Genomic DNA, 26,576 nt, shown 5'->3' with positions numbered 1-26,576 from the left:
CTTGGATCCATTCAAAAAAAATCTAAAACAGCTGGACCTTCAAAAATGAGACAGATTTGGGGACCTTCATGCTATCAGACCTCACCCCTCTTAGTCCATTTCATATAGCTCACTACTCAGAGTGTTTGTGGTAGTATAGGGGGATAGTGTGTTAAATTGACAAGCTGGCATTCAGGTATTCTTCCTAAATTGAATTAGGGGCACAGTGAGTTTAGGTAGGAGAATCCTTGATAGTGGTAGATTTGGTCTGAACTTCAGTTGACTTTAGACAAAGTGAATTTTCTGGGTCAGTTCTGTTCTTTGTAAAAATAGGGGAAAGAATGAGGGTTGAGCCCTTGGATAACATACCTTGCTTATAAAGGGATGTTAAAAATAAATAACTCTGGCTGACTTATGCTCTAGAGATGTCTTTGAAAAAACTTGAGAAAGTTGTTTAAATTAAGTTTTTGAGCAAATAAGTCAGTTATTGATTCTATGTGAAATTTGTATGTGAATGGATACAAATGTTTATAGCTGAATTTCTTCACACATTCTTATAAATGATCTCATAAATGATCTCATTCTAATTTTCAAATCTCAGACTATATAGAAAGCTTTGCCAAGTGCAATATTCTTTATTGTCTACACAGTAGGTTTAAGTGCTGATGGTTGTGTCCATGGCACATCATTCCCTTGTCCACAGCTTAGTGATTTCCCTGAATTTTTACCTTTCAGTATTGACAATTCCACTTATTAAAAATAGTCAAGTAAGAAATCATCCCTTTCCTCAAATATCCATTAGTGCCTTGTAGCTTAATATGGCTAATTAGATGTGTTTCTGAAATTCTTTGTGACCAAGATAGTAGGCTACGCTTAAAAAAATAATTGTTGATAACTTAACAATCATAGGCATCAGCATTTATATTTAAATCCATGTGGCACCTTCAAAGTAAGGGTAGCCTGTATTTGAAATTCATGCAATTCAAATGGAAATTCTAGGATGTAAAGTTGGAATTGGACCTCAGAAGTATTCTAGAAAATACCCCGACTCCCATTTTACACGTGAGAAAACTGAAGCTTTAAAAGGTTGTATCTTGCCATGATTCACACAGAGGTGGTAAGTAACAACATCAGGCTTCAGATCCAGGTCCAGACTCCAAATCCATCCCTCTTTCCACTCTAATGCTTCTTCTACACTACAAATATTCCAAATGTATTTTATAAGTTTACAAATGTAACATACCACCATAGTAATTATTGTAGAGGACCATTGAGAATTTGAAACTGTGATTGTGCTAATTATATCTTGGATAGATTACATATGTGTTTAAAGTATTAATGTATAAAAACACATTCTGTGTCTGTATGAATGTATGTATGTTGAGTATGAAGAGTTGTTGCTGTGACAACCAGGACTTTCCTGCCTTTCAGGAATGGCAGCATTGCAGTATAATTTTATCCAGTATGTGGTTTGCAGACTTTTCAATAGGTAATTCGGTGCTAGGAAATAATTCATTGTTTTTATAGTGATTGTACCAATAACTGACTCCAAAGTAGAAGAAAATAAGTCTTAATTTCTTCTCTCTTTGCGAGTTTAAGTTAAGTTTTACTTACTAGTTTTTAGTGAGGAACTTTTATTGTTCTCTAAACAGGAGTGGTGTAGAAGTCAAAGCCAATTCCACACTGACCCTAACAATATTACTGAGGATTTGGATAAAAGGTTAATTAACAGCTTGGGCACTTTGTATCCATCCTGGTTCTTTGCATTTCTATTATTGTTAACCTTAATTCAGATTTATATCTCCTCTTAGATTATAACAACCTCCTAACTGGTCTCCCTTCCTCCAGATTCTCTCCTCTTAATCCATCCTTTATACAGCCATGAAATTAATCTTCCTAAAATACTGTTATTACTGTGTTGCTTCCCTTTACTAAAAAAAAAAAAAATCCATCGTTTTCCTGTTGCTTTCTTGAACTGAGTTCAAACATCCTGGCATTCAAGGCCCTCAAAATCTGACTTCAAACTACTTTTCCAGTTTTATCTCCCATTATTCCCCAACAAAAGGTATTATTGTCATCATTTATTGGAGATATTTATATACATACCTTATCATTCTTGATGGGAAAAACCTTGTATCTTACAACACTGTATCATGCAACTGGATGTTCACCTTGAAGCTTTAGGACCATACTGTGCTTGTACTAAATAGGCATTCCAATACTTGTAGAATGAATGAATGACTATAATGGCACTTCAGTTACTTTTTGTGATGGTAGTTTCCCCCAAAAGGTTTCTCCATTTGCAAAAGGAAAGTAAACTGAAGACAGAGGCAACTTGTTAAAATTATGTGTATCTTTAAGGTTACTCAGTTACCAGGATCTGTATTGATATCTGTTCTTACCCTCTGTTGCTGGCACCCTCTACCACAGTCATATTAATAGATCAAAAAAGTATTTAATCCTGGTAGAGTGGTTTTACTTTTCTTCATCTGGTTTTGGGGGCTGATTGTTGGGTTTTTTTAAATACCCATTTGGTATATTGAGAATCGCTTGAAAACAGTCATTAGATCAGTGGTATCAAACTCAAATAGAAAAAGATCTATGTAAGTCGAATATTGACATAGAAAACCACAAGTTAACATTATCTGTGTTCTGTTGTATTCTTTTTTTTTTTTTTAAGCAATCGGGGTTAAGTTGTTGTGTTCTTAATAAGTTTTTTTGATGACTTCTATTTCTTGCATCATCATATTTATTCCCAAGTACATTCTACTACATTTTTATTTATTTTGTTAAACGTTTCTCAGTTCCATTTTAATCTGGATCCTGCCTCTCCTGTGAAATTGACATCTGATTTAGATACAATATTCAGTTGAGAACAAAAAAAAACCCTAGACTATATATGCAGTCTTAGTTAGCTGATCACTGACAAACTTCCAGTGTGTCATACATATTTGGAGGTCTGTTCTTTTTCTTTATCAAAACTGACTCCTTTACCTATAATTTCAAGTGAATAAAAAACCAATTCTCTAAATTGACCTAATTAACAATGTAAATGTAATTTGGAATGACTTGAGCTAAATGTAAATTCTCATTTACTGTTGAAAATGCCAGTTCCCAGATTTCATTGACTACAGTTGTATTGGCTGTTTTATCTGAAGTAAAAGAATAAAAAAAATTGATAAATTCAGAGTGGAGGGTGTTGATTAGTAACTCTAATGCATAAGTTATAGGAAAGTGTGTATAATTTATATAAATTACAAAGTGTTTAAGCTAAAATGTCCACTTATAATCTGAGCATAATTTCGATTTTATTATATCTTTTCTAGCTAAACTGGTTTTTAAAAAACTATTTAAACCTAGAAGGGACCTTAAAGTTCTTTTCGTTTTACAGATGAAGAAGCTGAGATTAAAGAACTTTGGCAAGGTCACACAGGCTGTTGTAGAATAGATTTCTACTTGGGTACAAGTTAAGCTAGATAACTTTGATGTACCTCCCAGCTCTTGTAGTAATGTGAAATTTAGTTTCTTTTTCTTGGCTTGTGTTTGAAAACCCTTCAAACTAATACTGAACATTAATCAAAACAAAAATCAATTTCATGTAGTAAATTTTAGTGACCTTCCATTATAGACACTTAACAGGAAAGACTTTAAACAAAGAATCAGTATTATTTCTCAGTATTGTAAAGAGTTATATTTCCATTATCGTGTTATCTTGAAGTTACGGGGGGATTTCTTAAAACCCCTCTTTCTTTGTAGTTCTTCCCTTGTATAAATTAATTTGAAGCTATACAGGAAAGTTCTGTTTTGACATCTTAGAGCTAGATGCCTTAACATCTGGTTGACACCCATTATCTTACAAATGAAAAAACTAAGGTCCGTAGAAGCAAGATGACTTGCCTAAAGTCACACAGGGTAATAAGTGGAAAGATCAGGATTTGAACCCATATCCCCTGATATAAGTCCAGTATATTTTCTTTTGTACCATATTGCTTCTCTATTAAAGTACATAAATGTACTTCTAATGAAGATTGATCGAAGGGTCTGTGACTCCTATTATGATCTATTGCTCTCCTTCAGGTCCTTTTTACAGGATTTCAACTTGGCCCCATCCATACCAGCAAGGAAGCTGTGCTAAGCACTTTTAGAAGTTCCTGACAATTTTCACGCCGCCGGGGTACCATTAATACACTGGAGCAATTGCTTACTTAATGGTGTTCTAATGGTCTCAAAAACTTAAAGTAACTCAGTGCCTCATTTACATCAGTGGGACTGGTTCATTCACCTGTAAGATCTGGCTCTGTAATAAAGGGGTGCTAAGAAGAAAAGATCACCACTTAGCTTTTTTTTTTTAACACCAAATTGTGTTACTGCTATCAAAGTACAGGTACCTGAATTATTATTACCCTTTGTTGTTGCTTGGCTCAAATTGTATCAGTTTATGGTATCTTAGTAGACAGGAGTCCTTTATGTTTTGCTTCCAGGATAGAAATTAGATTTATCTATTGCTTAGTCCCACATCATAATCATACTCGGAATTTGGTGTTCTACTGATCCCAGTGTTCTACCTAGATTCAGTTACCTGATATGAAAGTTAAAAAAAAAATCAGTAATGTTGGGGGAATTTTTAGTAACTTAAATCCTGAATTATGACTAATTTTTTCAAAGAGTATAACTCGTACGTGAAGTATTTTAAGACACACATAACTCGAATTGAATGCAAGTAGTTGTAGAACCACCTAAATGTGGCTTTCAGTGCCCCTATTTTGATGATTTATTATTGAGCACTTAAAATATTTTTTAAAAATATACATCTGTACACTAGATGGTTGAGTTTTTTTTTTTTTCTTTCTCACTTATTTTGGTTAAAGTGTGAAATTTCATAGGTTTGCATTCTGGCTTATAGAAAGAGCCACTGTTTACATGATTAAACTTGCATGAGTTCATTATCTTCTCTTTGTTAGAGGAATGCTGTCATTTAAAATTTTGAGAATTGTATAGCCCTCTCCCTAATTTTATACCAGTGAGCTAACAGTTCTCTCCACATAGTATTCTCCCCAAAAAGGGATAAAGGGACAGCTAGGTGGTACAACGAATAGAGCACTGGCCCTGGAGTCAGGAGGACCTGAGCTCAAATTTGACCTCAGACACAGAACACTTAGTAGCTGTGTGACCTTGGGCAAGTCACTTAATCCCAATTGCCCTGCCTTCCCCCCTCCAAAAAGACAAAAAAATGGGCAGATGAAACACTCGAGTCAATTTTTTAAAAAAAGGTTCTGTTTAAAGTACTGCAGAGAATTAGGAGGTAAGAAGAGCCAATTGTCATTCAGGGTATACCTCTACTCCTGGTAAACCATCAGTTGCCCAAAGTTAAGAGTTCATTTGGAAAAATGTTGGAATTACCATTTGAACTGGACAGTGCAATTTCTATGAAATTAATTTGAGGTAGGCTCCCATCAGAATGATTACAAAGCAACCTAGATATTTCTGCTAGAATGCATTGGTTAGTACTAGTGCCATAATATTTGAGAGAAGACCTGAGTGATTGCTAGTCTCCCTTTAAAACAGTACGTGTGTGTGTAGTTTTGTGTTTGTAACTACCATACCAATCTAAGGATATAAGATTATACAAAATGTGTAGTTTCGTGTTTGTAACTACCATACCAATCTAAGGATATAAGATTATACAAAATCAATAGTAGCTAAAGGTCAGGGCCCTATTTGCATCAAACATGACCTTCCATGGCTACTCGCTTCAGCACTGGCATTAACTGTTGAAATCCAAAGTTCTTAAAGCTGAGTTCTTATTTCAGTTCCTTACCATAGTCTAGGTGGGATTCTCAGACATGTGAGATTTTACCCATCCTGGCTTTATGTGCCATGGTAGATAAAAGAACTTAGCTTGACCGGAATGGGTAGTATAAAGAACCCTGACTAGAAATTTAAAGACCTGAGTTAAGTAGTAGCACTATCAGTAACTACCTGTACAACATTAGAAGACTATCTACTTATCTGTGAAATGAGGTTGGACTAGATAATTTCCCAGGTCTCTTCTAGCTGCAAAGCTCAATGTCTCTCTAAATAGAATATAAATTCCTTGAGGGCAGGGACTGTTCCATTTTTATCTTTGTTTCTCCAGCATCTAACTTATAGTAGGTACTTAAGTATAGTTGATTGATTGATAAAAATGTATACTTATTTTCTCCATATGGTAAACTGAAGCCTTAAATTGTGGCGTGGATCCCTAAGATTGTGTCTCCTCTAAATGCACATTGGTTTCATAAATGTTTTCTACTGGTATCAAATGCTTGTACCCTTAATTTAAAGAAAATTTTCTGGATCTCATGATAGTTTATTATATCTACCACTAATGTTCATCACAATGAGTCTTGTTACTGCAACTGATTAGCTATTGATTTTCTTTTAACCCAAGTAAATATGATAATAGTAAAGTAACAAAAACAAAGTTCATGACCTTACTGTTGATTGAGGAGGGAATTAAACAGTTAAGTAACATGCGTGTTAGCTAAAAGTTACTCTGCTTTTGCCCAGCATTATGTCAATATACATATTTTTAATAATTGAATGTCTAAACTTAATTATAAAGAATTTAATAATTAATATTTTACTTGAAGAAGATAATTTTTTCTCTAAAATTAGAGATAGTTTTATAGTTGAAACTTTGTTAAATTTATTGGATTGTTAAAAGTAATCAAATTGGAAGAGTACTAAGTGATATTCCAGTAGTGCTAACCATATGGAAGAAAATGCCAAAAATTGATTTAATCTTTGTCTCTTTCCTGTTCAGTCTTTTTATTAGCAGGGTAATATATTAATGTATGACTAATCTTAAACTGTAATTGTAAATTATAGAAATTTAATCTCTTATTGCAGTTTTGATTGATGTACAGCCATGGATATATGCTATCTTTGGGCTTAAATAAGGTCTTTTTTTGAGTATTTCACAACTTAATTCTAAGTCGGTCCTGTGTGTTTCTGTGTTAAATGTTTAATAATACCCTTTATCAGTTCTAATAAGAGCTTAACTTTCTTAGTACTATACTGCTGTTCCCTTATGACTCTTAAGCATCATTGTCCTAGGACTAGAGGATAATGTAAGAAAAGTTGGCGGTATGGAGTGAGATGGAAAATGGCCCTTTTATTCTTTTAAAAGCTTCTGACATTTGAGAGAGCAGCTGCCCCAGCATATAGGAAAAGCTCATTCATGTTCATAGGTGTGTGTTTTGTTATATTGAGCAAGAATAATTAAGGATTGGTCCCAATTCAGATGTAATAACTTGCTGTAACTACTCAACCAAGAACTAGTAGGATATAGATTTTATATGGTATATTTTTAAATCCACAAACTTTTAAAAATAGATTTTATTCAGATTTATTGACTTAATAAAATTTTCTGAAGACAATGGATTCACAACCTGAGAAACTTAACTGAGAATTTCAGGCATGCAGATCAGATCAGTTCCTCAAAAGAATTAAAAGAAAAAGTAGAATCTTGGTTATTTGAGTGTAGGGACCTTTTTGTGGGGGGAGGGAGGTCCTTCATTTCTCCAGAACCTAGCACAGTGCTTTACATACATAGCAATCACTTAAATGTTTGTTGAATCAAATTGAAGTTATTTTTTAAATGTGCACCCCATCTTGAAAATTGTAAGCAGCTTGCGTTAATACATGTAAAGTATTGATTATCTGGCCATAGGACAGATAGAAAAATAACTAGAATAATATCAACAATAGCTAGTATTTATTTAGCACCTTATGGTTTGCATATCATTTCACATTTGTTAAGTTATTTGATCCTCATAACAACCTTGTGAAAAAGAACATTAAAACTATGTGAGGGTATTTTTCTCTAATGAGTTTCGATCATTAAGGAATCTTCAGTGTTTGCACCAAGATATTGGAAAACCTACAGACAGAATTTTATAGTTCTGTGTTAATGAGGTACTTTACTGAAGTTTTCATCCTATTCTTGAGAATCTTATTCCTAAAATGCCTTGTCCTTCTAGGAAAATTCTAAATATAACATAGCAACCTTTAGCTTAGGGGTATCATTGTAATTTATAGCAAGTTCCAAAATCTGAACGTTACTCAAGAAAGATGGTTTTATCCAGATAGTTTAGTAAACCATTCAAGGTCACAATCCTCAAAGTGGTATCATTCCTTTCAGCTTCCTTTAGGATTGTCAGCTCATAGAAATGTTCTAATGATGCCTCGAATGTTTGTTCCTGTGCTCTGGAGAATTGTGGAGTTTCAAGTACTTCAGATACAAGTTGAACTAGTGGGAGTTCCTTGTTTTCCTTCTTTCTTCCTTTTTTCTTTAACAGAAAAAAATTTAGAGGAAGAGTTAACTCTGTTTTCCATCAGTTTAGTTATTTGATCCTACTTTTTGCCACTAACACCAAAAATAGTCTCTTCAGTTCTTTAGGAGCAAGACAGTTAGGGATGCAATGAGCAAATGGGCATTATTGTTAGACTTTTCAGATGCAGAAGTTGTTTGTTCAGCTCAGAAGATGGTGTGCCATTTATCACCATTAGTTATTGCCCTCTTGACAGTCTTCTATTGGTTAGCTTTTAATCAACCAAAGTCAGGGTGTAGCTTTATTCTGATTGTATGAGTTTTTTTATGGACTTCCCAGAGAAACACAGGCAGGCATTTTTTTTTTAATAGAACTGCAACAATAAGGGAGCTTTTTAATTCCTTTAGATATGTATGTGCATGTACTGAGGTCTTCTGTTTCAGTAGACTTGTTTGTTGGAAATGTACATGATTAACTTCTTAGGCTAATACCTTAGTATTACTGGGAAGAAGAACTAAACAAATATTTATCTTGGTTTCCATTTTGATTTTTGCATGAAGTTTTTTGTGCTCTGGTACCGTGTTTCCCCGATAATAAGACCTATCCCGAAAATAAGCCCTCCCTTTACTGTGTAAGATTCCTCTAAAATAAGCCCTCCCCCGAAAATAAGCCCTATTGAGATTGCTGCTGTAGTGAAGGTGATCCCCTGCGCTACACGTTACATTATGGTACCCTCTGTATGCATCGCCCCCCCCCCGTGAAACGCACGCCACGCTCCAAGCTGCATCCAATCAGAGCTGCAGCAGTGAGCGCATCATCCTGTTCTTCCCCAGTGATTTGCTTATTGAATAAAGGTACATTTTTTTGTTCACATTTACCTGTTTATTAAAATTGCTGTCAATGTTCATTAAAATAAGCCCTCCCCTGAAAATAAGCCCTCTGGTGTTTTTCTGTCCAAAAAATTTAATAAGTGTCTTATTATCGGGGAAACACGGTATGATTTCAATATTCTGCTTCCTATATCTTCAGTCCTAGTTAAATGAGTAATAGAATTCAGGTCAGTGAAAATAAAATTCAAAATAAGCACCAATATTTTATATAGCCTTTTAAAATTTATACCTTGTGCCTAGGAATGCTGGAGCCATTTTCACTTATGAGAGTACAGAATATCAAAACTAAGTGCATTAAAAAATAGCTCAAGATTTTATATAGCAAAATGCCACTTTCAAGCTTCACTCTGAACAGGTTTGATCACTGTCTGAAAATTTTCTTTATGTTTAAGATTCTTGATACCTTTTTCAAATACAAATAAGGATCCTTAACTTTATTTTTTTTTTAAGGGGCTTCTGTGTATGGTAAAAACTAGAAAGAATGATAATAGTGAGGAACAAATAGATCTCTTTTTTTATTTTTCAAATGCTTTATTAACTTCTAATTTACATCACTCATTTCCGCCAGATTTTGAGTTAAAAATTTTCTCCCCGTTTTTCCCCTACCTACCACCCCAAAATAGCAATCCCACAGGATATCCCATTCTCCAATCTGCTGTGTCCCGTATCTTCTCTCATACTCCCTTCGACTTTTCCAGTAGGGCATGGTGGATCTCTATGCCCCAGTGCCTGTATATCTTATTTCCCAATTACATGTAAAATAGTATTAATAATACTATATATATATATAATTTTAAACAATTGATTTTAAAACTTTGAATTCCAGATTCATTTCCTTTTTCCTTTGTCACCCACCCTTACTGGGAAGATAAGCAGTTCACTGTAGGTTGTACATGTGTAGCTAATGCAAAACATTAACATAGTAGATATATTGTAAAAGACTGACTATATTTCCCTCCCTCCTATCTATCCCAACTCCCACTTGTTCTATTCTCTACGTGAGTTTTTTTTTTTTTAAGCAGTTGAGGTTAAGTAACTTGCTCAAGGTTACACGGCCAGTTATTTCTGGGTGTGGTGCTGAGTATCTGAGCCCAGATTTGATCCAGGTCATCTTGACACTGGAGCCGGTGCTCTTACTCACCGAGCCACCTGGCCGCCCCTTCTATTCTCTACTTTGATCCTGTCCCTTTTCAAAAGTGGGTGCTTCCAACTTCCCTCCCCTGCCCCCAGCCTGCCCTCCCTTCCATTATCCCCTTTCCCCCTACTCTCTTGTAGGGTGAGATACCCTGTTTAGTGTGTATGAACAAGTAGATCTTTATTTTCACTGAAACAATAATATATTTCTATAGTTCTCAACTTATATAGCACTTTTCTTCACCACCACTTCAGGAGGTTAGAAGTGTTGTTCTCCCCATTTTGCAACTGAACAAGTGTTAGAAATGAGGGCACTTGCCCAAGATCCTGTAGCTAATATATAATGAGTTAGAACTTAAACCCAGGTCTTCATCCACTGCTTTTCCAATTAAATTGGTCCTTGTCTAAATTAATTCTTGCTGGGTATTCAGTTTCTCTTTTTCATTAATCCCTAAAAATAGGGAAAGTAAGATGCTATTGGAATATAACACAATAGAACTGCTTTGCTGAAGGAATAATACAAATAGCAAAAGTACCTGATTCTGGTCAGGGACCTTCAAGTCTTTCATTGGGATGCTAAGCTGGTGTAGTTTGCTTGAGGGTGTGTAAGAATTTCCCTTCCTTTTCTAAGCCAAAACTGCCATTATCTTAGTTGTGATTAGTGTTGTTAGAATGACAGTTGGACATAACCTACTTCCTTTCTGTCTGTGATGAGATGGGGCAATTGGCAAAGTTATCTTTTCTTAAATGGTTGTAATTAGATTTGAAAGTTAATGTTATGTTAGCTTAAGTAAAGTTTTCACCTTGTTGCTGTATCCTTCTGTATTTCTAGGTGAAGATTAAGCAATAGCTGGAGGAGCTTCAGGGAAAGGAATGGTTAGGCTTTCTACTTCATAAAAATCAAAGTATTCCATTTCTGAAAGTAACTTGGTATACTGCAAGATGGATTAAAGCATTCTCAACTTGTATAAGTAGGTATTTGTTTACCCTCACAGAACCAACTCTTAGTAAGAAATTTCCTTTGTATTTGTAGGGATTTGGGTTCATCTTTGTTTTACCTGTAAATGATAAAAATGTTTGACATTTATTACTTTCTCAGAAAATTTGTGTCCTGAGTTTATAAATAAACGTTAATCAACTTCATCAAGACTAATTTTTAACCTTAGTCCTAAACAATTGGCGTGTTCCTAGTCTATAAAACTTGGAGGAGACAGGATCACTTCTTAAGCCTAAATTTCACATCAGTCTATTAAATTTGAACAATAATCATCATTTGGTTTATTAGATGCCCCTATTTTCAGAAAGGTTAGATGTATTTAAATTTAAATAAACCAGCTACATTTTTAAACTTTTTAACTTTTTCCCCCTTTACAAAACATCAAGTTTTTCAAAAAAGTGACAGTTTTATTTTGGATGATTTTATTGAGTCTAATTTGTATCAAGGTATAGTAATGTTGACTGGGATCCAAGTTCTTTTATATATAAAAAAGCTGATCTTAGTTTTGAAATGTTTTACTTTGTTATATTAGAATTAGGCAGCCCTAAGGGCACTGACAGTTTCTAAAGTACAGATGATGAAAAAATTCCATTCTCAGTGTTGCTGTAGAGAATTGTAACTGAGGAGGCTAAAAGGCCAAGATTTTACTCAAAGCTTCATGAGTATGTTCCATAAACTTTATTTCCCTCAGCTTTTAATAAATGATGAAATAAATTGAATCAATTCCAAAATGAAGCTTTCTCAAGAGTACAGGTTCTTCAAAAGCAGGTCAGAGCTATATCCCTATGCCTATTTCATTTCTAGCTCTAATAACAAAGTTCTGTTCTCATCATTCATGGTCACTGCTGTAGGAACTAGGTATAGCCAGGATTGTGGTTGTGTAATTCTCCTTTTATAAATATATTTGAATGCCAGAAAATTATTTTCTTTGTGGTATTGAAGTATTTACTTTGTATTAGGTCATGTTGCTGTGAGGCCTTTACATTAAAAAGCCTCTGGTGGGGCTGATAGGTATAATTTTGAAAACTTCCTGGAGTACACACATGCTTTGTGTTCAGAAGCAAAAGTGAAAGATTGAGCTCTCAAATACCCTGTTAGGATTCTATGCCAGGCTTGTGCAGCCTTTTTAAATACCATTTCTTCACTTAGTCATAGGATTTTAGAGTTGGAAGAGATGATAAGAGATCAACTAGATTCTAGTCTAATCCCATTGTTTTACAGATACACAAACAGATGCCCAGAAAGGCTAAGGGTCTCTTTATAGAGCACAACTCCGGGTCAGACCTAGATTTTCTGAATGCAAATCTAAAGCTGCTTCACTTCTAACAATTTACCTTGGAAAGAAGTCGCTTGGGTGTGAGGCTGCTTTGGTGGGAACATTTGGAGTAGGTAGAATGGGCTATCCAGTGTCCAGAGGAGGGGAGCACCCCACTTTCGTTATCTCTAAGTTCTTAACTACTTCAGAAATTGTTGGTTTCATTAGTATGGATATTGCAACCCTCCTTGCCTTAGTTAAATGAGTTGTTTTGACCAAAGGAATCAATCTCCAAATGGCCTCCCTTCTGGTGATGAGTCTCCTCATAATTAGCTACAGATTGTCAGGAGTCACAGGGAAGCCAAGTCCATCTTAGAATTATTTAGAATTGCTAGGGCTTGCTAGGGCTAATGCAGTGCCAGAATAGCTAAGGAACCTGAGGTAACTTCACTGCATAAACAGAACTTAAGTGAAAGCTTTCTTAAAGTCTAACTTTAAATTGCATATAATTCAGTCTACTTATAGGGGGTAGAGAAGTATGATTGGGGCCTTCCCTATTTCTCCTTAGACAAAACTCCCCCCCCCCATTTTGGAGGGGGGGAGGCTGGGCAGTTGGGGTTAAGTGACTTGCCCAATGTCACATGGCTAGTAAGTGGTAAGTGTCTGAGGCTGGATTTGAACTCAGGTCCTCCTGAGTCCAGAGCTGGTGCACCAGCTAGCTACCCCCTTAGACAAAACTTTGATTGTTTAATTGTGTTGCTTGTGTCGCTGCTTTTCATACTATAGGTTGTCAGCCTCCAATCTCTACTCAGGAAAATAATATTGGTTTTGACACAAGGAGCTAAGCACTGTAGTATGTCCCTGCTTTCTTCCTCCTTACGCTCTTGTCTTCTGTTTTAGTTGAATATTCTTTAGGGTTCATTAATATTTAGAAAACTATCAATTAGCAGACAATACAGAACATAAACACATTTCCAGTCATTTTACTATATTGTCAATAAACTAAGTGACATCAGTGACTGACTCCAAGGCAGTATAATCTTTGTACTTTACCAGGCAGGTCAGCAAGAAGCTAGAAATAATGGGTCCTGTGAGTTATGGCTGGAATCGCCACTAGTTATCCCTTATCAGTCTTTTTGACCGATTTTCACCAAAAGATTCAAATCCATCAGAGGAAGAGAAAGTATATTGCAGTAAGAGAAGCAGTGGAAACAGTAGGGATCCATTTGTGGAGGCTAATAATGCAGACTTTAACTTGGATGGTTCTAGATAATGAGTTGCATCTTTTTTCCCTGTGTACTTCATAATAGAAATGACACTTTTCTTCATCTTTAACTCAACCTAAAGGAGGACACTAAAGAGACAAGACTTTGTGGTTTGATGTATCAGTGCTTGCAAATACACAAATCTACACTGACCAGATAGCCCAAATACTAAAAGATCTTTATCAATTTTTCAGAATTCTGAGTTAATCGATTAAGTACCAGGCACTAGTTAATGTGGAAAGCTTTAAAAATATCTTCTTGAGCTAGGTAGACACTTAGGATTTTTGGTGTTGTTTACAGGAGAAAGTATATGAGCTGTTTTATAAAAGCTTCCTTGAATGTTACTCTTAGGTTGTCAGTTTCAGTTATCATACTCATTCCAGGAAAACTAAAAAGATGTAGATTGGAAATGTTTACTATTTCTCCATGAGGCAGAAAAAATCAGTACTGTCAGTCTTTCTTGAGCAAATTTCAGTTTCTGAGGTGAGTTGAAATTTACAAAGAATGGTCCAAAACCTAGTGGCTTGATTTGTCTGGGAAATTTTTTAATTGAGCAGAGATGAAAGATATAGTAGCTCTTTTTGCCCCCTTCATATTTCAGTTATGCTTTGATTATTGAGAAATTTTCTTTTTAATTAGCCCATTACACTTTCATATTTCCCAGTAATGTCCCATATGCAGGCCTCTCTGTAACTGCCAAGAAATCAAGCAAAGATTGAGGGGGTAAGGAGGAGACCATTTAATCTTAGGTTAATGTCAAAAGTTTAACAGATGAGTAAAATTTACCTTTACAGTGTTGGTTCTGAGCTCACATATAGTGACTACAGAAAACATTTGTTTGCAACACAAGTGACTTAGTCTTCTTTCCATAATTGACCTAATACTAAAGAAATTGTGTTAGCCAAGATGGCCCAATATATTATAACTTAATGGTTATTATGCATTATATATTATCTTTTTCAAATGGTGATTTAAATTATATTGTCTAACTTTAGTTTAATTTTCATGATATGGTCAAAAGAATTTTGAATCAGAGAACCTGGATTCAAATGTTGACTTTGACACCTCCCATGTGGGGCAAGTCATTTAACGGACTTGGGTCTCTTATTCCTCATTTTTAATGTAAAGGGTTTAGACTAGATGATCTCTGAGATATGTTTTAAAACACTAAATCTTATGATTGTTGTTTGGAGTTTTTCAGGCATTTTAAATCCAGGTGATTTGAGTCAACTTTCTGAATCTCCCATTTATTATTTTGTATTTGAATTACATTATGAAACAATTCAAACTTTTTACCAAAAAAAAGTTACATTACAGTGTTAGATGTATTGGCTACATTACACATTAAAGCATGGCTGGTGGTTTTAAGGTTTAAAAGAATACTTTTTAGGGAGGGTTATTGTGCTAGCATTTGGCATCATCTGCTTTGGTGCTAGGTTCTCCATATCCTAGCATGTCTCCTCTCTTCTCTCATCTCCCCTCTCTCTCCCCCTTTAAAGACAAAGCATTTTCTTCAGTTTTGTATAGCTTCCAAAAAGAGGTCTATTGGGGGAATACACAAACATGCAGTGGACTTCCTGGACAGCAAAAACTAATTTCCTTTGGTGTCTGCCACTGTCTAGTAAATAAGAGATAGGCCTCTCAAGAATTGTGCTATCCCTCAAAGAGTAATATCTCACTTCACTTAAAAGAGTTGGTCCTCTGGTTCTTGATTTTGAGTATTTCAGAGTTGGGTTTTTGTTCGTTTTCAGAATTAGCAGGTGAACTGAGATTTAGGAAGAATTGGATTTGTGATCACTACAGTTCAAATATGTCTGCTTCACTCAGTAAATTTTCATTTTCCCATGGTGATTAGACACTTTAAACTGTAATGAAAATTTGTTAAACTAGAAAGGTTGGGGATACTTGTTCTAATTCCCTGTTGAGAAGAAACTAGATGGAAAAATAAACCTACCTAGACCTACCTTTTTGTCAGGTTCTGTATAGGTAGTGTTCTTGATTCCATTATCAGGCATTGGGTACAGCAAGTGATGAAAATTGTATGCATTTTGACTAACTTTAAAAAAATTTTTCCCCAATAGAAACTATGTTCCAACTTCCTGTCAACAACCTTGGCAGTTTAAGAAAAGCCCGGAAAACTGTGAAAAAAATACTTAGTGACATTGGTTTGGAATACTGTAAAGAACATATAGAAGTAAGTATTACATATTGTGCCACCTTTTATTTTAAAATATAAGTGGTTGGAACAGTGATTTTGGCAGTTGCTAAGGCATTTAATTCTTTATTATTATTGATAACCTTTTTAAAAATAATTTTTTTTTTATTTTTCAATATAATCTCTCTCTCCTACCCACATTGATCCTTCTTTTGTAACAAAGAAAAGCAGGTAAGCAAAACTAACTGATAAAGCAACTAAATCTTATATATGAAGCATAGTAGTTCTCCTGCTCTACAAGAAGAATGTGTATCATCTTCTCTCAAACCAAGATTGTTTATTGCAGTTAAGTGTAATGCTGTAAACTTTTATAGGTTTTTGGTTTTTGGTTTTTCATTTTAAGCTTTGTAATCATTGTATATTGGTCTCTTGGTTTAGCAGAGCAAAGAAAGCATTGCTTCATACAAGTCATCTTTGTTTTTCTGACTTCATTTTTTATGGCAAATAAACTAATATTCTACCATTTGTTCGGCCATTCATTCCCCATTGATGAGCTCTTGCTTTGTTTCCAGTTTTTGCTACCACTATGGAGAATTCTATATATATTTTGTATATGCAAGATCTTTTTGACATAGATGTCCCAAAGATATAAGGGCAGTTCATTTTTATAAATGTTTTATGATGCTTTTTAAAATATTACAGTCATGGGGGCGGCTAGGTGGTGCAGTGAATAGAGCACCGGCCCTGGAGTCAGGAGGACCTGAGTTCAAGTCTAGCCTCAGACGCTTAACACAAAACTAGCCATGTGACCTTGGGCAAGTCACTTAACCCCAATTGCCTTACCTTCCCCCTCCAAAAAAGCAAAAAAATAAAATAAAATAAAATATTACAGTCACTTTCCAAAATCCATACTCCTACTACTACCTACATCCTTCTAACAAAGAAATATAGTTAATTAAATAAACAGATAAACATGTTGACCAAGCCTTGACAGTATGTACCTCATTGCAAACTCAAGTCCACTTAAAGGAGGGAGGTTTGTGACTGATCATTGGGAGCTGTCACTTGTAACATTTCCAAAGTGGTGGCTCCATGCTCCTGAGGGATTCATCATATTGGTGCCAGATTTAGTTCAGACACCCAATTGACTTAGTCCACTATAGCTTAGAACTCCCCAGGCTCAAGTGATTTACCAACCTCCACCTATCCAGAAGAAGTGTATACTACATCATGCTTGGCTCATCCATATTTTCTTATATCACAATATACCATAAACTTCTTTTTTGCCACAGTTTGTTCAGACCTTCCTTAATTGATAGGTGCCCACATTTCTTGTTTGGAGTTTTTACTGTTAAAAAGTACTACTATGAATACGTTAGTGTATCTGGGGCCTTTCTTTCCACCTTGACCTCCATAGGATTTTAGAAGTCACTGTCTTGACTAACTTCAGGTAACAAATGTTCCCAAAACTATTAGATGTGTATGGTTTAGAGGCATTATAATTTTATGTAAGTTGCCTCCTGCCCCTAAGAATTGAAACCAAACTTTTAACATTTGTTGGACCCTTCACCTAACACAGTAGTAGACAAGTCTTAACAGTTTTGTTATTTTAATGATGAGTTGGCAGTGAAGCGCCACTCTTTCAAAAACAACTTTTAAGAACATCAGAAGTGATAAAGTAGGTGGGGGGGGGGGCACAAGCATTTTTTTCCTGTAACCTATTAATAAATAACATGTAAATAATAGATACTGATGCTTCTCATGTATGCAGTTGTATGTTTATTATATTCCGTGTATGGAAATACATCCTCTAAATCTACAAAGTGCCAGACAGACCTCCTTGGGAGGAGGGGAGGTGGAGGTAGAAGGGGTAGAATATTCATAATCAATGGAATTGTCTCTGGAATCAATGTCAGTTCAGTGATTATGAATGCAAATATGTAACACTTATTACATATTGCTTTGTAGATTGTTTTTGTGGGTGTATGAACTTTATTCTGTTATACTTTAAACTCTAAGGAATTTTATCTTATGCCAAATTCTAACCTCTAGAAACCTTTGTATCCCTCCTGCAACATAAAACTTTTACCATAATAGACTCTTAAATGTTCGTTCAAAAATGAGTAAGATATATTTTATGTGATTTATAAGTACACACATGCACATACACACATATGTAGATGGAATTTTTGATCCAAGTACTTTGGAGTGACAGTCTTTAAGAATCCATTTTGATAATGTAGAGAAGAGCTGATCCTCTGTCAGCAAACTTCTGTAGACTAGGACTGTGTTGGTCAGTGTAGCAGTACTGATACTTCACATATACCCCTTTCATCAAAGAGTTAGCCAAATTTAGTTCAATAAAACACTCCTGTTTTTAAGAAAATGTGTATCTCTAAAGGAACACCCTTCTGCATATATTTTCAGTGAACAGCATTTCTATTTTCAGAAAGTTGGGAGAGCCTTTTATTTTATGGAACTAAAATTTGGCGTATAACCACATGAAGGAAAAATACTAAATTGTAAAACCTGAAGTATGATACAGAACTGACAGTTAAGAAAACTGTAATGAAAAATGCTTTATATTTATGCATTGATTATGACACAAGATTTCTGGCAATTTCCTTGCACTTTTGGAAAAGTCTGGTTGGAAAAAAGTATACCATCAGTTTGAGGAAAGGACAAACAAGTTGTGGTATACAGGTGTAAAGGAATATCACTGTGCCATAAGAAACAACAGATAACAAAAATTCAGAGAATATGGGAACACTTACATGCTGTACAGAGTGAAGTAAGCAGAACCAGGAAAAACAATAAACATACAATGACTACAGCATTGTAAAGAGAGAACAAAAAGATACAACAACATTGCAATTCTGACACCAAGCTTGGCCCCAGAGAAGAGTTGATAAAATGTACCTCCTTCCCCTTTTTGCAAAGGAGGGGGGACTGTGTTGAATATTGCATGTAGTATCAGCATAAGCTAATGCTTAGATTTGTACTGCAGAACTGCATTTTGCTTTTTCACAAAGGATTGATCACAGGTTAAGGTGGAGGAAACAGAGATTCAGAAATAAAGGTGACATAAAAAGAAATCAGAAAAAAAAATTTTTTTTAAAGAATGTTTTATGAGACTGTGTACCTTTTTGGAATTTCATAGAATGTTTTACCTGAGGCATACACAGTTTTTCCCCTGTGTTTGCTTCTTGAAAAACAAGGACATCTTGTGCCTCTCCCCCATTTCCTTTAATGAGTAGTTGGCCCCATATAAGGTTCTGGCCACTAGTAATACTACTGGTAATTGTTTCTTTACACTTTGTTTCTCTCTTGCAGGATTTTAAACAGTTTGAACCTAATGACTTTTATTTGAAAAACACTACATGGGAAGATGTAGGATTATGGGACCCTTCACTTACAAAAAACCAGGTAAAGTAAAACCATATTTCCTGTTTTCCAAGTCAGAGAGGAACATTGAATAGTTTTTGTCATCCTTCTCATCATTAGACAGATACAAACAGTGAAGAACAGAAAATGTTTATATATTTAATAAACTAAAATACAGTATTTGTGTTTCATTGATGGTTTTTACAGGAAAACCCCTATTGGTACAAAATATATAACCACTGTTTTAGTTGTAGTTTGGTATCCCTGTTTTTCTTTGAAATTTGAAAGGGGATCTTTGACTCTTCTCTGCCACATAAGCCTTTGTTTCTGTTACTCAGTGGCTCTCAACTTGTGTTAGCACATAGGGAAGCAGATGTCTAACTGAAATGACAGTAACAACATGGAGAGAGAATTTAAAGTGATAATTCCTTATTATTGAATTGCTGGTTATTTCAGAGCATAATTGGCAATAAACACTCAGCTCTCCTTCTTTGAGATACAGTAGTGTAGCTATCTGAATCTTTCATATTAATAATCCAGCCAAGAGTGGAAATTACCTAAGGATACTAAAATATAAAAGAATTCTAACATAATTTGGTATGTCTTCTACTGGGCATGATCATGATCTCAGTCATACATTTTGACATTAGAGGAAGGTTTGAGCTTTGACAGAGAAATAGGCTAATTACTTAATAGTATGTGCATTTCTGAAGGAAAGAAAATCTCCCCAAGCATTTGTTTTTGTTTTTGTTTTTATTCTCTTCAGAGGACTGGCTTGCTACACAAGTGTTAAGAATGAAAATACTAAAAGTTTGGCTCACTCTCTTGTTTAATTTCAATTCACTCTGAAGCACTGTTGTCTTTAACCCCGCTCTCAACACAGTTTGTGGGAAGTTTTTATTTAACGACTTAATTTGAATCAAGCAGCTGTCACTTCATTAGTTCTTTGGTAGGTGCTTCTACTTAGAAAGGAACAAAGATTTAAAGGAAAGCCAACTCTTCAAACTTTTTTTCCCTTAAATATGCAGCGAATCTTGACATAGTCCTTCCATCAAATAAAGAGGATAGTTGGGGTTTTCTTTTTGTTTTTGTTTAGGAAGATGTAGTTTTCTATGAATCATACTCCACAATGGCAGTCATAAAGGGCAATTCTTTATATCCTTCTGTAATTATCTAATTGTACCAAAATGCTTTGGGGATAGAATTGTGTTGTATAAGTAATCTGTAGCCCTACTACTTGGGTCACTAAATGAAGATATTGTTATTTTTTTCTTGTCACAACTAATTGTAAAGTTTTAACATTTGTTCTTATATTAACTTGCCTCTGGTTTGATTAAAACCAACAAAGTTCAGAAATGTGGATCTACTTCCATCCAAACTTAATGAAAGATGATGCTATAGCAATGAAAAAGTGATTAGTTTTAGTCTTACTGATTTAATGCCATGGAACACCAAATGGAGCTAGTTGAAAACTAATTGTAAATTTTGTTTTTTAACTTTCACATTCTGATTTAAGGAATATTTTCAGTTGCACTGAAAAAGTGTGAATATAAATAACTGAATACTTTAAAAATGCCACTGGGTGAAGTAAGCAGAACCAGGAAAACAGCATAAGCTCCTGTGGCTTAAGGATACTTTGAGTGCATAACATTGAACTTCCAGCATAAAAGAGAATTTTCCGTGACTTTATTGAAGTGATGGAGGAATAAGCTAGAAAATCCTTAGACTGTGTTCTTCTACATCCTTTTTGTTTCATAAATGTCATTTGGTCAAGCATTCCCATATCCTAATCTTTTGTTTTCTTTCTTTAAGGACTATCGGACAAAACCCTTTTGCTGTAGTGCTTGTCCATTTTCCTCAAAATTCTTTTCGGCCTACAAAAGTCACTTCCGGAATGTTCATAGTGAAGACTTTGAAAATAGGATTCTCCTTAATTGTCCCTACTGTACTTTCAATGCGGACAAAAAGACTTTGGAAACGCACATTAAAATATTTCATGCTCCAAATGCCAGTGCACCAAGTGGCAGCATCAGCACTTTTAAAGATAAAAACAAACATGATAGCCTTAAACCTAAGCAGGCTGACAGTGTAGAGCAAGCTGTTTATTACTGTAAGAAGTGCACTTACCGAGACCCTCTGTATGAAGTAGTTAGAAAGCACATTTACAGGGAACATTTTCAGCATGTTGCAGCACCTTACATAGCAAAGGCAGGTGAAAAGTCACTTAATGGTGCTGTCCCATTAAGTTCAAATACCCGAGAGGAGGGAAGTATTCACTGCAAACGATGCCTTTTTATGCCGAAATCCTATGAAGCTTTAGTACAACATGTCATTGAAGATCATGAACGTATAGGCTATCAGGTGACAGCAATGATAGGGCATACCAATGTAGTGGTTCCAAGATCTAAACCATTGATGTTAATTGCTCCAAAACCACAGGAGAAAAAGCCCATGGGACTCCCACAAAGAGTTGGTTCCCTTGCCTCTGGAAATGTCCGATCTCTTCCATCACAGCAGATAGTGAATCGACTCACTATACCAAAGCCTAATTTAAATTCCACAGGAGTCAATATGATGTCTAATGTCCATCTCCAACAGAATAATTATGGAGTCAAATCAGTAGCCCAGAGTTATGGTGTTGGTCAGTCAGTAAGACTAGGTTTAAGTGGTAATGCACCCGTTTCCATTCCTCAGCAGTCTCAGTCAATGAAACAGTTACTGCCGAGTGGGAATGGGAGATCTTATGGTCTTGGCTCAGAGCAGAGGTCACAGGCACCAGCAAGATACTCACTACAGTCTGCCAATTCATCTTCTCTTTCATCAAGCCAATTGAAGTCATCCTCTCTCTCTCAGTCGCAGTCAGCCTCTAGAGTATTAGGTCAGTCCAGTTCAAAACCTGCTGCTGCCGCTGCCGCTGCCGCTGCTACAGGCCCTTCCGCAGCAACCAATACTTCATCAACACAAAAGTGGAAAATTTGTACAATTTGTAATGAGCTATTCCCTGAAAATGTCTACAGTGTTCATTTTGAAAAGGAGCATAAGGCAGAGAAGGTGCCTGCAGTTGCTAACTACATAATGAAAATACACAATTTCACTAGTAAATGTCTATATTGTAATCGCTATTTGCCCACTGATACTTTGCTTAACCACATGTTAATCCATGGTCTCTCTTGTCCATATTGCCGTTCAACTTTTAATGATGTTGAAAAGATGGCTGCTCATATGCGAATGGTTCATGTTGATGAAGAAATGGGACCCAAAACTGATTCCACTTTAAGCTTTGATTTGACATTGCAACAGGGTAGTCACACTAACATACATCTACTTGTAACCACGTACAACCTGAGAGATGCCCCGGCTGAATCTGTAGCTTATCATGCCCAAAATAATCCCCCAGTTCCCCCAAAACCACAGCCAAAAGTTCAGGAAAAGGCAGATGTCCCTATAAAAAGCTCACCTCAAGCTGCAGTACCCTATAAAAAAGATGTAGGTAAAACACTTTGTCCTCTGTGCTTTTCAATCCTAAAAGGACCCATCTCTGATGCACTTGCACATCATTTACGGGAGAGGCACCAGGTTATTCAGACGGTTCATCCAGTTGAGAAAAAGCTCACCTACAAATGCATCCATTGCCTTGGTGTATACACTAGTAACATGACAGCCTCAACAATCACGCTGCATCTAGTTCACTGCAGAGGTGTTGGAAAGACCCAAAATGGCCAAGATAAAACAAATGCTCCCTCTCGGCTCAATCAGTCTCCAGGGCTGGCACCCGTAAAGCGTACTTATGAGAACATAGAATTTAATTTGCTGAAAAAGAGGAAGTTAGATGATGAGGTAGATACACCCTCCATCTTTGAAGAGAAACCTGAAGAGCCGGTTGTCTTAGCTTTAGACCCCAAGGGTCATGAAGATGATTCTTATGAAGCAAGAAAAACATTTCTTACAAAGTATTTCAACAAACAGCCCTATCCCACTAGAAGAGAAATTGAAAAATTGGCTGCCAGTTTATGGTTATGGAAGAGTGACATTGCTTCTCATTTCAGTAATAAAAGGAAGAAATGTGTCAGAGATTGTGAAAAGTACAAACCTGGTGTGTTACTGGGTTTTAATATGAAAGAACTAAACAAAGTTAAACATGAGATGGATTTTGATGCTGAGTGGCTATTTGAAAATCATGATGAAAAGAATTCTAGAGTCAATGCTAGTAAAACTGTTGACAAAAAATTAAACCTTGGGAAGGAAGATGACAGTTCCTCGGATGGTTTTGAAAATTTAGATGAAGAGTCCAATGGAAGTGGTAGTCCTTTTGGTGCAACTTTTGATGTTGAACATAAAATTCCTAATGATAGCATAGTTGAGAACCCAGAAGAAAGCATTACCAAAATAACTACTGGGGACACTTTAGAATCTGAAGATAAGACAGACCAAAAAGATGAGGAAGATTCAAAATATGGAGATATTCATTCTACAGAGGAACCAACAAAACTAATACATGATGCTTCTGATAGTGATGTTGATCAAGATGATCCTGTTGAATGGAAAGATGGTGCTTCTCCATGTGAAAGTGGGCCTGGTTCTCAACAGGTGTCTGACTTTGAAGACAATACATGTGAAATGAAACCTGGAGCATGGACTGATGAATCATCCCAGAGTGAAGATGCTGGAAGCAGTAAACCAGTTGCTGAAACAAAAGGTGCATCAGAAAGTGATGAAGAGCAGTTGAAATGGAAGAATAGTTCCTATGGAAAAGTAGAAGAATTTTGGTCCAAGGACCAGTCACAATGGAAAAATGCATCTGAAAATGAGGAGAGTTTGTCCAACCCACAGATGGAATGGCAGAATAGCACAATTGACAGTGAGGATGGAGAGCAATTTGATAATATGACTGATGGTGTTGCAGAACCAATACATAGCAGCTTAACTGGTGTAGAGCTGAGTAGCCAACAAGCATAAACTGCCCTATTTCCTAAGCGTTGGTGGTAGGCTGTATTCTGTAACTGTTGGATCTTTGCATTTCAGTATGACTGCTAAGCTTAATTCAACTGGTACTGCCTTTTGAGTGCTAGGTCAACTGACTTCAGTGGTTGATGTGTGGCCACTCCTATTCCAGTGGTTATTTGAGTATGCTGTTGGCTAATCTTGCTTTAGAATCTGCTGTGGCAAGCACAGTAACTTAATGTGAAAAACCAATATGCTGGTGGCTCCAGAATGCACATGAGGAAAAGCAGAGATTTATTTTATCTGCATTCTCAACATTTATTTCATTCTGTATATGTTCAGTTGTATGTCCTTTTAAACCATTACCTTTATTCACATGGTAGTATAGGTCCAACATATGAGCTACCAGTTCAATGTGTATAGTAGACTCTGGGGAAAATTGATTTTTTTTTTCATTTATTCATTCTGAATAGTTAAAATATGTATATTTGTACAGTCTTTTAGACCTATTCAAGTGACGCTTATGATATTGTTCTTGTGTACCCATCATAGATTTGTTTCTCTTTTTTAGTGTTGCCCTGCTGTGTAATAAACGCTGTATCTAGTTTATCTAGCAAAAGCTTGAACCTGCTATAGTATGAACTTTTGACAGACTTAGTTTTTGCACATAATCTTGTACAATCTCAAACCAGAGGCCAGCAACATTAAAAAAAAATTATATCTGGACTCTATTGTATTATAGAATTTTCTTGTTCTGAATATCCTCAAAATTACAGCCAACAAACTGGTATTTCAGATCCATTTTCTGAAATCTTTTAAGCTAAAATCACATGCAAGAAACAAGTTTGCAGCTAATTTTGACACCTTTTAGAACTGTATAAAAGTGTATTGTGTTGAGGCAGCAAACAAACTTGAGTGCTGCATTTTGGATATTTAGTTTTATCTTTAGTTATGCACCAACATGGTGTATTCATTTATACCATCTAATATATGACACACTGTTGTAGTATGTATAATTTTGTGATCTTTATTTCCCTTTGTATTCATTTTAAGCATCTAAATAAATTGCTGTATTGTGCTTAATGTAAACATTGGCTTTATTACACATAACAGTGCTTTGTACATTTGTACTTTGTGACATTGGAGGCCACAGAACCAAGTTACCCAAGCATATGTAACTACCAGCGCCTTGTAGAAAATCAAGGCCTGCCATTTGTGGAAGATGATATTGATGATCTTGCAGATTTACAGATTCCTGTTACAAATCCTTCTATTACTCTTTTATTGCTATGATGAAAATCCTTGGGTTTTTAAGTTCATCTTTTGTCAAGCAGCAAGGCGCTGCCTTTGTGTAAATGTCCCTAATAAAAAAGGGTTTGAACACAAGTTGGGAATAACTCAACTTGTAGACAGAATCCTAGTTCAGTGGTGTTCTGTCTTCCCTCAAGTGTATGTTTCCTTTCACTACAAAGGAGGAGCGGTGTTGTTAAGTGAATTTCATAACTTTGAGATGGCTAGAATTACAATTTTGGGTTGAAGCAGCAAGTAATAGTGGGAAGACATGCCCTGTTACAATTTCAGCCCCACAACTGACTTGGGATCTGAAATCAAGTAAATTCACCTCCCTGGGCAGCACTGTCCTCTCTCTAAATAAGGGAGAACCTAAAGGTCAATGTCCAAAAAAAATGTATCTCAATCTAAAAGTAGATATTTTATCTATTAAAATTTAGGGGAAAACAGTGTTTAAAGGATCCATAATTGTCAGTTTGGATACTTCCTCCCCCAATGCATATCATAACCCCTCTGTAATTTAGTGTTCAGCAGTAGCTGTAACCAAAAATTTTTGTCAATTTGGTGAGCCTCTTTTAACTTTAGCTCAGCTGGTTCTCAGGCATAGTCCATCACTTGATCTGCATAGGAAGCTATTCCAGCTCAGTGGGGCCTGCCAAAACTTGTCTTTTGCTGGCAGAGGTTTCAAGAAAGCAATGTGGACGCATCAGAATAGGAAGGGTTGAGGAGAAAACATGTTATACCAAAAAAAAGTGGATTACCTTCAGACAAGACTAGGTTCTGGAAATCTTCCCCAAAACCCCCAAAAAAGGAACTTTCTCCTAGAGTATACAAGTTGATTTGAGCAGGGAGAACATGAGCAATAGGGAAGATCAGGGAAAGCTTGACAGAGGAGCTGGCACCTGAGCTGAATTGAAGAAAGGAATTCTGAGAAGTGAAATGAAGAAGGAACCTAATTCTGGGTATAAGGT

The 26,576-nt window shown here is 35.8% G+C and overlaps 1 protein-coding gene across 2 annotated transcripts in view; it reads left to right on the top strand.

The window, feature by feature from the left end:
- ADNP (activity dependent neuroprotector homeobox) overlaps positions 1-25,393 on the top strand; it is a 32,862-nt gene extending 7,469 nt beyond the window's left edge. Inside the window, exons 1-4 of one of the 2 annotated variants that reach the window (XM_069072411.1) lie at positions 10,789-11,289; positions 15,917-16,029; positions 19,324-19,416; positions 21,187-25,393. In XM_069072411.1, the coding sequence (XP_068928512.1) occupies positions 15,922-16,029; positions 19,324-19,416; positions 21,187-24,330 (3,345 nt within the window). In that variant the 5' untranslated portion in view covers positions 10,789-11,289; positions 15,917-15,921 and the 3' untranslated portion in view covers positions 24,331-25,393. Of the gene's footprint in view, positions 1-10,788; positions 11,290-15,916; positions 16,030-19,323; positions 19,417-21,186 lie in introns of those variants that run through there. The other variant, XM_069072412.1, reaches the window with a different exon arrangement.
- The last annotated feature ends 1,183 nt before the right edge of the window (positions 25,394-26,576 follow it).

The sequence above is a fragment of the Petaurus breviceps genome, unplaced genomic scaffold (genome assembly GCF_028583685.1).
Source record: "Petaurus breviceps papuanus isolate PSGF00001 unplaced genomic scaffold, PetGlider_PUasm1.0 90847, whole genome shotgun sequence".
In the NCBI taxonomy this organism is placed as follows: domain Eukaryota; kingdom Metazoa; phylum Chordata; class Mammalia; order Diprotodontia; family Petauridae; genus Petaurus; species Petaurus breviceps.
The sequence above is the reverse complement of the archived record's forward strand: the minus strand, read 5'-3'. Positions and strand labels throughout refer to the sequence as shown.